General features: G+C 70.5%; 2 protein-coding genes across 3 annotated transcripts; one reads left to right on the top strand and one right to left on the bottom strand.

The window, feature by feature from the left end:
- The first annotated feature begins 761 nt into the window (after positions 1 to 761).
- On the top strand, positions 762 to 9,415 carry MFSD12 (major facilitator superfamily domain containing 12). The gene is made up of 10 exons (XM_058282282.2): positions 762 to 1,069; positions 3,833 to 4,043; positions 5,277 to 5,415; positions 5,513 to 5,686; positions 7,209 to 7,301; positions 7,379 to 7,471; positions 7,897 to 8,067; positions 8,151 to 8,245; positions 9,037 to 9,167; positions 9,251 to 9,415. The coding sequence occupies exons 1-10, from the start codon at positions 778 to 780 to the stop codon at positions 9,274 to 9,276; spliced, it is 1,425 nt and encodes a 474-aa protein (XP_058138265.1). The 5' UTR covers positions 762 to 777; the 3' UTR covers positions 9,277 to 9,415.
- A 396-nt stretch (positions 9,416 to 9,811) lies between these two features.
- On the bottom strand, positions 9,812 to 11,925 carry TEKTIP1 (tektin bundle interacting protein 1). Of its 2 annotated transcripts, XM_071210024.1 has the most exons (3): positions 11,783 to 11,925; positions 10,173 to 10,627; positions 9,812 to 10,036 (listed from the first exon to the last, which is right to left on the bottom strand). In XM_071210024.1, the coding sequence occupies exons 1-3, from the start codon at positions 11,857 to 11,859 to the stop codon at positions 9,858 to 9,860; spliced, it is 711 nt and encodes a 236-aa protein (XP_071066125.1). In that variant the 5' UTR covers positions 11,860 to 11,925; the 3' UTR covers positions 9,812 to 9,857. The 2 variants fall into 2 exon arrangements, with proteins under 2 accessions (XP_071066125.1, XP_071066124.1); XM_071210023.1 differs by having other exon boundaries at positions 9,812 to 10,627.
- Between the last annotated feature and the right edge of the window lie 12 nt (positions 11,926 to 11,937).

Raw genomic sequence — 11,937 nt, 5'->3', positions numbered from 1 at the left:
GCAGACCAAGGCCCTGGGAAGGGTGGACACTTGTCCCCGGTGGTCAATCCGGCTCCGGCTCGGGCTCCGGAGGGTCAAGTTTCCAGCCTGCAGGGAGCAGGGGGGAAGGGCCGCAGGGCGCTCGGAGGCCCTGGAAGCCGCGGGAGCTGCCGAGCCGGTCGCGGGAGGGCGTGCGCCGGGGTCACGCGCGCTGACTCACGTGGCGCGGGGGACGCTCCTTCCCCTCTGCGCGGGGCTGTGGGTGCGGGCAAAGGGCGTGCGCCTCGGCCCGGCGCCTGGGCCTGGGGCGAGCCACTTGGGCGGGCGCTCGTTAAACAGAGGCCGCATTGTGATGGTAATGAGCCCCCGGCGCTCGTTAGCACTTAATTAATTAGCTCGCACGCCGCCTTTCCGCGAAGAGGGGGACCCCGGGGGCGGGGAAGGCGAGCCACCCTCACCCTGGATCCCCTTCCCAGCCCGGTCTCCGCAGGCCCCGTGAGGCCCCCCGCAGGCTCCGGTGGGGATCCGGGTAGGGGGCGACCCGCGCCGGGAGTTTGGGGTCCCGCAGCCCCGCGGTCTCCCGGCGCTAGGACCGCGCCGGCCCGCGGGTGCCGCCCCGGGGGCGGGGCTCCCTCGGAGGCCCCGCCCCTCCTCCCCGAGGATTGGCTTGCGGGCGCCGGCGCGCCGCTCCGATTGGCCGAAGCGGCCGCCGCTCCTGGAGCCCCGGGCACGGCGGCCGCAGAGGCGCAGGCGGCCCGGGCCGGAGGGGGCAGGCGCGGCGGCGGGCGCGGAGCAGCCATGGGCCCGGGACCCCCCGCGGGCGGCGGCGCGGGGCCGCGGGCCCTGCCGCTGCGGGCGCGCCTCAGCTACGCCGTGGGCCACTTCCTCAACGACCTGTGCGCCGCCATGTGGTTCACCTACCTGCTGCTCTACCTGCACTCGGTGCGCGCCTACAGCTCGCGCGCCGCCGGCCTGCTGCTGCTGCTCGGCCAGGTGGCCGACGGGCTCTGCACGCCCCTCGTGGGCTTCGAGGCCGACCGCGCCGCCGGCTGCGCGCGCTGCGGGCCCCGCAAGGCCTGGCACCTGGTCGGTAAGCCCCGCGCCGCCGCCCTCCGGCCTCCCGAGGACCTCAGCCTCCCCTCTCTGACTTGCTGCCTCCCCTGTCTGTCTAGCCCACGCCTTGAGCCCCCTCTGGCCGCTGCCTCCCCCTGAGCGTCCCCCAGCTATCTGACCTCTCAGTGACCCATGATCCCAGCCTCCCCCTTCTGACTGCCCCATGGCCCTCCTCCTTCTGACTCTGTGCCCCTTTGTCCGCCTGCTCCTCTCTTTGGGGGCGGGGGGTCTGATGGTCCAGTGCCGCCTCTGTCAGTCTGTCTAGCTTGACCTGATCTCTCCATCTGTCTATCAGGGTAGCCGCCAGGTCCCTCTGAGTGGCTGTCAGGCTGCCCCGAGGCCCCTCTCTCTGTCTTTTCCCCCAGAGCACCCTCCTCTCTCCCCTGCCCCGTCTTGGGCATCTCAGTGCGTGGACAGAGGGGTGGGCACCCGCCTGCCCAGCTGACCGGGGCGTGGGGACACCCTCCGCGCTGGGGGCGTCACCCCGCCGCTGGGGCTGCTGATAAGGGGGCACCCCTTTTCCCACCCGGCCCTGCACCTCGAGATTAGCCCCAGGACCTGGCCCGGGAAGGGCCCGGGGCTGGCATAACCCTGCCCACCCCCTGGAATTCCGGGCGCCCGGAGGGGCGGCGCTCGGCCTTGGGAGCCGGGGCCGAAGGGCAGCGGCGTGGCCAGGAGCGCGGTTTCCCGGGACACCCGTACGGGTGGTTGGCGCTGCGGGGCTGGACCCCAGGGGCTGGACTTGGGATGTCGTGGACGCGGAGTTTGTTCTTGGCAGTCAAGGGCCACTTTATTCCTAGGAGCGGGGTCAACTCCTGGACAGACAGACAACCGGGTAGTTGCTGAGCAGGCCGGACGGCGCAGGGAGGGGCGGGCAGGGGAGACCCCCGGGAGGAGAGGCAGCAGCTCGCGGCCCCCAGCCCTGACCCTCGGCCCCCTTCAGGCGCAGCGAGGGTCTCGAGCCTGACCCCACGGGGGCATCTTTGGACACAACGAGCTGAAGTATTTGTGGTGACGCAAACCTGGCCCTTGGGTGCCGGCTCCCTGATAAGGCGGCTGGAGGGAAGTTCACCCTAGCAGCGATGCCCACTTCTCTTTTTCCCCGAGCCGGTGGGTGGTGGGGGACTCTATTCTTCTCTGTCCTGGGTGACAGGTGGTGAGAATTGGACTTCAGAAGCAGCAGCAGAGCCCTGGCAGAGAGGTCTCCCTGCAGGGGATGGGGCGGGGCATTCGCTTTGGGGTTTTGAAGGATGAGTAGGAGTGCGTGTGTGGGGGAAGCATTCCAGAGAGTGCATAGAAAGAGCTTGTGCAAAGGGGTAAAATATCCTCACTTTGAGGAGGAGTAGGGACCTTACTTTTCTTCTGGAAACTTTTAACCCTCCCACCAACCCCAGGAGGCAGGTCCTCTTATCTGCAGTTCCTGGAAACTGAGGCCCGGAGAGGCCAAGTTTTTCCCCGGCCAGGCGACCTGGCCCCAGCAATGGTTAACCCGGCCCGGGCAGCCGCGGGGCAGAGTCTGGCCGAGGCAGCCACAGTCCACGGCTCCGGCCTGGCCCCGGGTGGCCTCGGGGCGCCTGGGAATCCCCGCCGCGGGTCCCCTCTGGGTCAGCTGGTCCCGAGAACCAGCGCGGGTGTTTTGGTTTCACTTCCCAGCCTGCAGGAGGAAGCGCGGGCATCTGGGCTGGGAGAGGGGGGCGCGGGGGCGGGCCGGCCGCAGGCTCAGTGCCGAGGCTCGCTCCCGGGGCCTCAGTTTCCTCGTCTGGAACACGGGGGTCACCGAGGCTGGGCAGGGAGGCCCCGGCTGTTGTTCTCCGCTCACTCACTCGAAGGCCATCCACGAGTCGGGGGCCTGGGCTCATTCCTGCCCCCTCCTGAGCACGCAGTCTGGTGGGGGAGGCAGGCAGGGAACAAGCAAGTCTGAAGGCCAAGTTTCCCGCCCGTGCCAAGAAAAGCAAGCGGCCTGCCGGAGCCCTGGACAGTCGGGGAGGGCTGCTTGGAGGCGGTGGCCTTTGGACAGAGCCCCAAGGGATGAAAAGGTTTTGCCGAGATAGGGAGTGGGGCATGCAAAGGCCCTGAGGCTGGCCAGTCGGCGCCTGGAGGAAGCGGGGGTTGGAGCAGAGGGCAGGGAGGGGGCAGAGCCAGGCGCAGGAGGGCGTGAGCGGCAGCCCCTGTCCCCAGAGCAGGACCCCCACTGCGGACCCCCATGACCGGCGGGGTGCAGCGGCGCCTCAGCCCGGCCTCCCGGCCCCTGGCGCCCCCCTCGGGATGCCCGCTGATGGCCGAGGCCCGGCGGGGGCGGGGAGGGAGGGCAGCCTCTTCCCCCGCGGGTGAGGGGCGGAGGGGAAGCTGGGGCTGCAGACGCTGCCCTGGTGGCGGACAGGGACTGCAGGAGACCCCAGGGGGCTGTGCCTCAGTTTCCCCGTCTGTCACCAAGGGGCTAGCCAGCCTGCCGCGTCCCTCCATTCCCCGATCTGTCACGAGGGCCGATGCCCTGGCAAACCGCCCGGGCCTGGCCCCTCTGTCCTTTCTGGCCCAGGGGTCGCCAGAGCGCTCATTGCCTCGGTTTCCCCGTCTGTCACAGGGGCCGTAAGCCCCGGGTCCACCGGGCTGCCCGCCGTGTGACTTTGGGAAGTTCTCCGGGCCCTTCCAGGCCTCGTTCTCCCCCCCCCGCATCCCGCACCCCGGGGACGGCGTGGGAAGCCGGGTCCCCGCGCGTGACGCCCGCTCTGGCCGCCCCCAGGCACCGGCTGCGTCCTGCTGTCCTTCCCCTTCATCTTCAGCCCCTGCCTGGGCTGCGGGCCCGGCACGCCCGAGTGGGCCGCGCTGCTCTACTACGGCCCCTTCATCGTCGTCTTCCAGTTCGGCTGGGCCGCCACGCAGATCGCGCACCTCAGCCTCATCCCCGCGCTGGTCACCAACGACCACGAGAAGGTGGAACTTACGGCCCTCAGGTACCGCCCGGCGGCGGCCGTTGCCGCGGAACAAGTTCCCACCGAGCCGGCAGCTTAAAACACGAGTTTATTCTCTGTGGGGTCATCCCTGACGGGGCACCCCCGTGAGCCAGGATCTGTGCTCCAGGGTCCTTCCCGCGGCCGCGATCGGGGTGTCAGCCGGGGCTGGCTGGCGGCCGCGTCTCGAGGTGTCCCCTCCAGGCGCGGTGTAGCTGGTGGCGGGATGCTCCTCCGCGGCCAGCGGGAGGTGCCGCGCTCGGGGAGGGCTCCCCTGATTAGGCCAGGCCCACCGCGACACGCGCCCTCTGGATGCGCGCTCACAGGCACCCTTCATTCCCCCCGTGAAGCCCTCTTGCCTTCGCCCGACCGCGTGCCCGGCCCCGTTCTAAACTCTCGCTGCGAATGAGCCCCTTTGCCCCTGGCGGCCACCGCCGGGGGCGGGAAACGGGAGGGGCTCCGCGGGGAGGCGGCCAGGGCGGCTGGAGCTCGGAGCAGGGCACAGCACGCAGTGGGCGCTCAATAAGTGCGTGCCAGTGCTACCCTGAGAACTGCAAACTCAGGCCCCGCCCCGCCCACGCTGGCGTCCCCCCCCGCCCCTCCCCTCGGTTCCCCATTACCCACCCCCCCCCGGGACACGGGGCAGTAACGGCAGGAGGGATTGCCCAACGCCCAGGGCACGGGGACCGCCGTGCCGAGGCCGCGCTCCGGGGCGCTTGCCAAGCGCGCGTGCTTCACCAGCGCGCCACGGTGACCTTCGGAGGGAGCGTTGCCCCACCTTACAAAAAGGGAAACTGAGTCCTGGTGAGCTGTAGAGACCCCCTCCCCCCCGCCCCGGCCCTCGGGAGGGTGTCACCCCAGGGCTGCCGGCACGAGCAGACCTGATGACCTGATGAGTGTAGACCACGAGCTCATGCCTTGTGGAAGTCCAGGACCTGGGAACAAATGTCCTAGAATTCTCCCAGCCTCTTGGGGGCTCGGGCTCTGGTCCAGCCTCACTGAGTCTCTCCACCCTGACGCGGGGCACGGGGGAACGGCCGGTCAGAGCTGTAGAGCGTTGGGTCGCGTGCGGGCCGGGGAAACTGAGGCCAGAAGGCGTGGCCTGGCGGCGGCTGAGACAGCGCGTCAGCCAGGGGTTCCCCCCCCCCCGCCGCAGGCCGCCCTGCGGCGCCCCGGGGAGGAAGTGGGCCTGAGGTTTCCGGGGCTCGTGCCGAGGCGTCCCCTCGCCCCGGCCAGGTACGCCTTCACCGTGGTGGCCAACATCGCCGTCTACGGCGCCGCCTGGCTGCTGCTGCGCCTGCAGGCGCCCTCGCCCGCGGAGCCCGCCCGGGGCGTCGGCGACCAGCTCGGGGTCCAGGATGTGCCCGTGTTCCGGGTGAGCTGCGCCCCGGGGGGGCCGGGGGGGTCCCCGGGCCCTGGGCCCCCGCGAGCGCCACGCCTGACCGCCCTCCCTGCCGGCTCTCCCCCCCCAGAACCTCTCCCTGTTGGTGGTGGGCGTCGGCGCCGTCTTCTCGCTGCTGTTCCACCTGGGCACCAGGGAGGGCCGGCGGCGGCCGGCGGAGCCCGAGGAGCACAGCCCCCTGCTGAGCCCCGCGCGCCGCCTGCTGCTCTGGAGACACTGGCTTCGGGAACCCGCCTTCTACCAGGTGTGCGGGGCCTGGCCCCCAGGAGCAAGCCTGGCTGCCCCCGCACCCCACACCCCACACCCAGGGCAGACATGACCAATCCATCATCGCCTGGCTGCCCCTCCACCCCACACCCAGGGCAGACATGACCAATCCATCATCGCCTGGCTGCCCCTCCACCCCACACCCAGGGCAGACATGACCAATCCATCATCGCCTGGCTGCCCCTCCACCCCACACCCAGGGCAGACGTGACCAATCCATCATCGCCTGGCTGCCCCTCCACCCCACACCCAGGGCAGACATGACCAATCCATCGCCCGGCTGCCCCTCCACCCACACCCAGGGCAGACATGAACAATCCATCATCGCCTGGCTGCCCCTCCACCCCACACCCAGGGCAGACGTGACCAATCCATCGCCCGGATGCCCCTCCACCCCACACCCAGGGTAGACATGACCAATCCATCATCGCCTGGCTGCCCCTCCACCCCACACCCAGGGCAGACGTGACCAATCCATCGCCCGGATGCCCCTCCACCCCACACCCAGGGTAGACATGACCAATCCATCATCGCCTGGCTGCCCCTGCACCCCACACCCAGGGCAGACATGACCAATCCATCACCTGGCTGCCCCTGCACCCCACACCCAGGGCAGACATGAACAATCCATCATCGCCTGGCTGCCCCTGCACTCCACACCCAGGGCAGACATGAACAATCCATCATCGCCTGGCTGCCCCTCCACCCCACACCCAGGGCAGACATGACCAATCCATCATCGCCTGGCTGCCCCTCCACCCCACACCCAGGGCAGACATGACCAATCCATCATCGCCTGGCTGCCCCTCCACCCCACACCCAGGGCAGACGTGACCAATCCATCATCGCCTGGCTGCCCCTCCACCCCACACCCAGGGCAGACATGACCAATCCATCGCCTGGCTGCCCCTGCACCCCACACCCAGGGCAGACATGACCAATCCATCGCCCGGATGCCCCTCCACCCCACACCCAGGGCAGACATGACCAATCCATCATCACCTGGCTGCCCCTCCACCCCACACCCAGGGCAGACATGACCAATCCATCATGCCTGGCTGCCCCTCCACCCACACCCAGGGCAGACGTGACCAATCCATCATCGCCTGGCTGCCCCTCCACCCCACACCCAGGGCAGACGTGACCAATCCATCATCACCTGGCTGCCCCTCCACCCCACACCCAGGGCAGACGTGACCAATCCATCACCTGGCTGCCCCTGCACCCCACACCCAGGGCAGACATGAACAATCCATCATCGCCTGGCTGCCCCTCCACCCCACACCCAGGGCAGACATGACCAATCCATCGCGCTGTCCTCTGCTTGCCCAAGCCGGCAGTCTCTGCTAGCTGAGCGCGTGTGGTCCCTGCCCACCCGGACCCTCCAGCGCCCCCTGCTGGTGGGAGCAGAGAGGGGGCCCGGCCTCCGACCAGGAGCCTGGGCACCGAGTGCCACCATCTAACCCCCCCCCGTGCCTCCCCCATCTGTCTGCCCGCAGGTGGGCATGCTGTACATGAGCACGCGGCTCATTGTGAACCTGTCGCAGACGTACATAGCCATGTACCTCACCTACTCCCTCCACCTGCCGAAGGTGAGGTGGGCGGGGCCGGGCGGCGGAGCGGGAGGGGCCCCGGGGCTGACACGCCCTCCCCCCCTTTGCGCCCACAGAAGTTCATTGCCACCATCCCCCTGGTGATGTACCTCAGCGGCTTCGTCTCCTCCTTCCTCATGAAGCCAATCAACAAGTGTATCGGGAGGAACGTAAGTGGCCAGTGGGGGGCCCGGGGCACTCCCACTCAGGGTCCTAGACCACGGGGTCCACGCTCCTGGAAGCCGAGGACCTGGGACCGAGACTTCCAGAGTCCTGGCCTCTGGGCCTCTTGGAGCTGCAGCGTCCTAGATTCTTCCGCAAGTGACATGCTCTGTGCTGTGCTGTAAGGGAGCCTGGGGCGGCCACTGAGCGCTTTGACGGCTGGCAGGGGCCGCTGAGAAGTGAAACCCTTTTCCTGCATTTTGATGGCGCACGGGCAGCGGGCACAGCTCTTAGAGCCGCAGGGTCGGCGAGTTCCCTAAGGCCAGAGCTGGGGGTGGTCCCTTAGGGACGTCTGTTTTCTCCTCTCCCGCCCCCTTTGCTGATGGGGGGCGCAGAGGGCAAGCGCCTTGACTCTGGGGTCCCCTCTCCGCAGCTGACCTACTTCGCAGGCCTCCTGGTGGTCCTCGCCTTTGCGGCCTGGGTGGCGCTGGCCGACGGGCTGGGCGTGACCGTGTACGTGGCGGCCGTGCTGCTGGGCGCGGGCTGCGCCACCGTCCTCGTCACCTCCCTGGCCATGACGGCCGACCTCATCGGCCCCCACTCGGTAGGGCTGGCGGGTGGGGGCGGGGCTCGGGGGCCGGGCAGAGGGGTGGGCGTCAACCCCGATGCCCCCGCGTCCCCCCGCAGCACAGCGCAGCCTTCGTGTACGGCGCCATGAGCTTCACGGACAAGGTCGCCAACGGGCTGGCCGTCATGGCCATTCAGAGCCTGCACCCCTGCCCGTGAGTGCCGTGCGCGCGTTCCCGCTCGTTGGTTCCCATCTATTGAGCGCCTGCTGGATGCCAGGCACTGCTCGAGTCCAGCCAGCGGTGGCTTCTGGAGGCCATTTAGTCAATCGACAGACGAGTCTGTCCCGTGTGCCAGGCACTGGGGGCACGGGGCACAGATGTATCAGGAGGGACAGGAGTGGACCGGCCCGCAGGGGAGCCGGGGCGGGGGTGGGGGGAGGGACACTGCAGCCGAGACCCCACAGAGCCCAGCCCACCCACTCCAGGCGATTCCAGACCGCACAGTCCCCCTAAATGGTCACGAGTGGGCCGTGGCGTGCTGAATGCCAGTTCCGGGGTTCGGGGAGGTCAGGGAGGGCTTCCCTGAGGAGGTGACATGGAGCAGAGCCCTGGATAACGCCTGCGAGTTCTGGGCCACTGGGGCCGGGCCGCCCGTGCAAAGGCCCTGAGGCAGCACCAGGCCTGGCAGGTTGGAACAGCGAGGAGGCCCGGGGGGCTGGAGTGGAGGGAGCCAGGGGGAGGGTGGGAGGAGGAGGGGTTGGGGGGGGACAGGGCACGCCTGGTGGGCCGCAGGAGGACGTGGGCTTTCATCCTGGGGAGAGGTGGGAGCCACGGAGGGCTGTGGGCAGTGGAGGGACGGGCCACGCGGTGCTCGCGGGCGCCCTCTGGCTGTGGGGAGAGCGTGGGAGGGGGGGACGACCAGGCGGGGGCGAGCGGCGGGGAGACGGGGCTGGCCTGGGGCCTCCCGGGGTCCCCTCAGGCGCCTGCCTCCCCCCCCACTGCAGCTCGGAGCTCTGCTGCGGCGCCTGCGTGGGCTTCTACCGCTGGGTGATGGTGGCGGTGACGGGCGGCGTGGGCGTGGCCGCCACCCTGGCCCTGAGCAGCCTGCTCGTCTGGCCCATCCGCCTGCGCAGCTGTGAGTGGCGCCCCGGGGGGTCCGGGGGGGATCCGAGGCGGCCTCCCCACTCGCCAACCCCTGCTCGCCGTCCTCTCTCACAGGGGCCAGCCCCGAGGACCAAGCCTGATGCGTCTGCGCAGCGCGACCCTCGTGCGAGACCTGCCGCCTGTGACCCGGGTGCCGTGGGCGGAGCTGCCGCCCCGTCCCCGCCCTCCGTCCCGCTGGCCCAACGGGGCGCCCCCCAGGCTGGGGACCCCTCCAGGGTCAGGGGAAGCCCCAGGCCCCACTCAGCCCCGCTCCCCTCCCTGGACGATGGGGACCAGCACCCGCCCCTCACTTCCGGGCTGGCGGGGGTTGCCCCGTGTCCTGCCAGGGCCCTGCCTGGAGACCCGGGACGGGGCTACCAGCGGGCCTGGGGGTCCAGAGGGGCTGAGGGGCTCAGCGCGCCCATCCTGGGCCACGTCCAGGGGCCTCGACCGATGAGGGGACTGTGTGGGTGATGGTGGGGGCACGCTCGGGGCCTGGGGGCTGGTGGGGGGAGAGCTGAGGGCGGGGAGCAGGCCCCGTGTGTGTCCCTTCCCAGCTCCCTTTAGCGGGACGTCCCGGCACTGCCCCTGCCCCCCCAGTTTGGATGGACGCGCGGGGGGACAGACGAGCCAGGCTGTGAGCGGGAAGCCGGTGTGAGGATTGGGGGGCTGTGCAGGCCCGTCAGTGCTGGGGTGTGGGGGTGGGCGGGGGCCGCTGGCCGGTCGAGGGGCAGTAGCGCTCAAGCGGCCACCGCCGCAGGTCCTGGGTCGTGTAGCGCGGGCGCTGGGGCACCGACAGCCCGGGCATGTGGTCGGAGGCCGGCAAGGGCAGCTGCACCCCGAATCGGCTCCTGTCGACAACTGCAGGGCCGGGACTTGGGGTCACCGTGGGCCCCACGTGGTCCCCGGCTGATGGGGTGCTCTGCGCCCCAGGGTGGCTCATGGGGAGTCGGGACCTCCCTGCCTCCGCCCCCGGCGCCCAGGGCCCCGCACTCACTGAACTCCTTCCCGCGCACGGGCCTGTCCCGCCACTGCACGCTCCCCCAGCGGGTGCGGGCGCCCAGGGGCTGCGCGGGCACCACCGGGTCGCACCAGGCCGTCTCCCGCAGGTGCTGCGTGTACGCTGCGGGGTGGGGGGGCGGTGAGGTGGGGTGGCGGTGAGGTGGGGCCGGCCCCTCGCCCCCAGGACAGGGAGCCGGGGCCCGGCGCTCACCGGGGGCCATGCCGCGCTCGCGTTGGCTGTGGCAGCCGTGCCAGTGGACGTAGGCCTCGCGCCGGGGCCGCTCTGGGGCCCGCGGCAGCGCGTACCAGGCGTCGCGGGCGTCCACGTTGGTCAGGCCCGTGTACCACGGCTGGCCCGCCGCGTCGCGGCCCAGGGGCACGAACTTCCAGCGTGTCGCCTGCTTGATGGCCGGCACCCAGCGGGGCCCCTCCAGGGACAGGTGGGCATCGCTGGGGACAGGAGGCCAAGCTGAGCCCACGGCCAGGCCTGCCAGGGCCTGTGCGGCTCAGGTCACTTGGCGACAGCAGCGGGGGGTCCGCGGCCCCGCCCGTCTCTCCTGCTGGACTCGTCCTGGAGCCCCTCCGGCCTCTCCCCAGGAGACAGCAGCCCGCTCTGGCTGCTCCTGGGCCTAAGTCCTCGTTCTGCCTCAACTTAAGACCTGCAGGCCGCCTCCTCCAGGAAGCCCGCACCCCCACCCCAGGCCTGCAGTGCAGCACGAAGCGGTTCCACAGGGGCTGGGCTTCGCCTCTTTAGCCGTAGCCCCCCTGGGGGCCAGGGGCTGGCTGGGAGCAAGGACCCCCCGCTCCTGGCTTCCCCAGCGCTCAGGTTCCAGGGGTCCGCTGGGGCCACAGCCTGTCCCGGGCCGAGCGGCCCAGGGTCCCTCCCTGTGCACCGGCGGGTGGGCAGCTCCAGGGGAGGGGACAGCGAGGGACGGACAAGGCTCCGAGGCCGCGGCACGGGCAGTGGTGCACCCAGCACAGCTGCCGCGCGGTGGTTGGGGCTGGACCCCAGCAGCCGGCCCGTGTCTCGAGTCTCCGGGGCCTTGCAGGGAAGCCGGCTGGGTGCTCACTCCATATCAGATCGGATAGTGGGGAGCTGGGAGCTGCTGTCACAGGGGCCCTGCGCAGGGTGGGCTCCACGCAGGGCGGGCGTCTCCAGGCTGCCGGAGTGCCCAGTGCAGGAGGCGGACTCCCTCAACCCCAAACGTGTGCGTGCTTTGTACAAGTGCCATTAAAGCCGGGTAAAACCATGCGAAGAAGTGGGTCTTATTAGCCCGGTGCCCCCGCCGTGCTGCCGGGCTTGGCTGGGGGTCTGTGGGCGCGCGAATGCATGCACCCCTCCCACCACAAACGGGGTGCTGGCTGTGCCGCGCCCTTTGGGGAGCGGGCGCCATCCTCGGTGCGGCGTTCCTGTCCTGCCGACCCAGGCTGGTTCCCTCCTGCACTGGGCGGGCTTGCGCTTACGAGGACAGCCGAGGGCGGTGAGTGTGGGCGCCTCTAGCCTCGTGCCCCAGCAGGTGGGGTCTGCGGGGGGCTGGGCAGGGAGCTTAGCACCCAGGCAATGGCCCACAAGGAGTCAGATGAGGGCCTGGGGGGGGGGCTCACCTGTGCAGAGGGGCGGGGAAGTCGGTTTCGAGGGTGCCCCGGGGGACGTAGAGCCGCTCGGGCCTCAGCACCTGCATGTCTGCCCTGGGCCTCGCTGCAGCCAGGGAGGCCTCCCCGGTGCGCTGCTGACAGGACAAAGGCCTGCGCGCAGGTGT

The sequence above is a fragment of the Dasypus novemcinctus genome, chromosome 19 (assembly GCF_030445035.2).
Source record: "Dasypus novemcinctus isolate mDasNov1 chromosome 19, mDasNov1.1.hap2, whole genome shotgun sequence".
NCBI classification, from domain to species: Eukaryota; Metazoa; Chordata; class Mammalia; order Cingulata; family Dasypodidae; genus Dasypus; species Dasypus novemcinctus.
The sequence above is the reverse complement of the archived record's forward strand: the minus strand, read 5'-3'. Positions and strand labels throughout refer to the sequence as shown.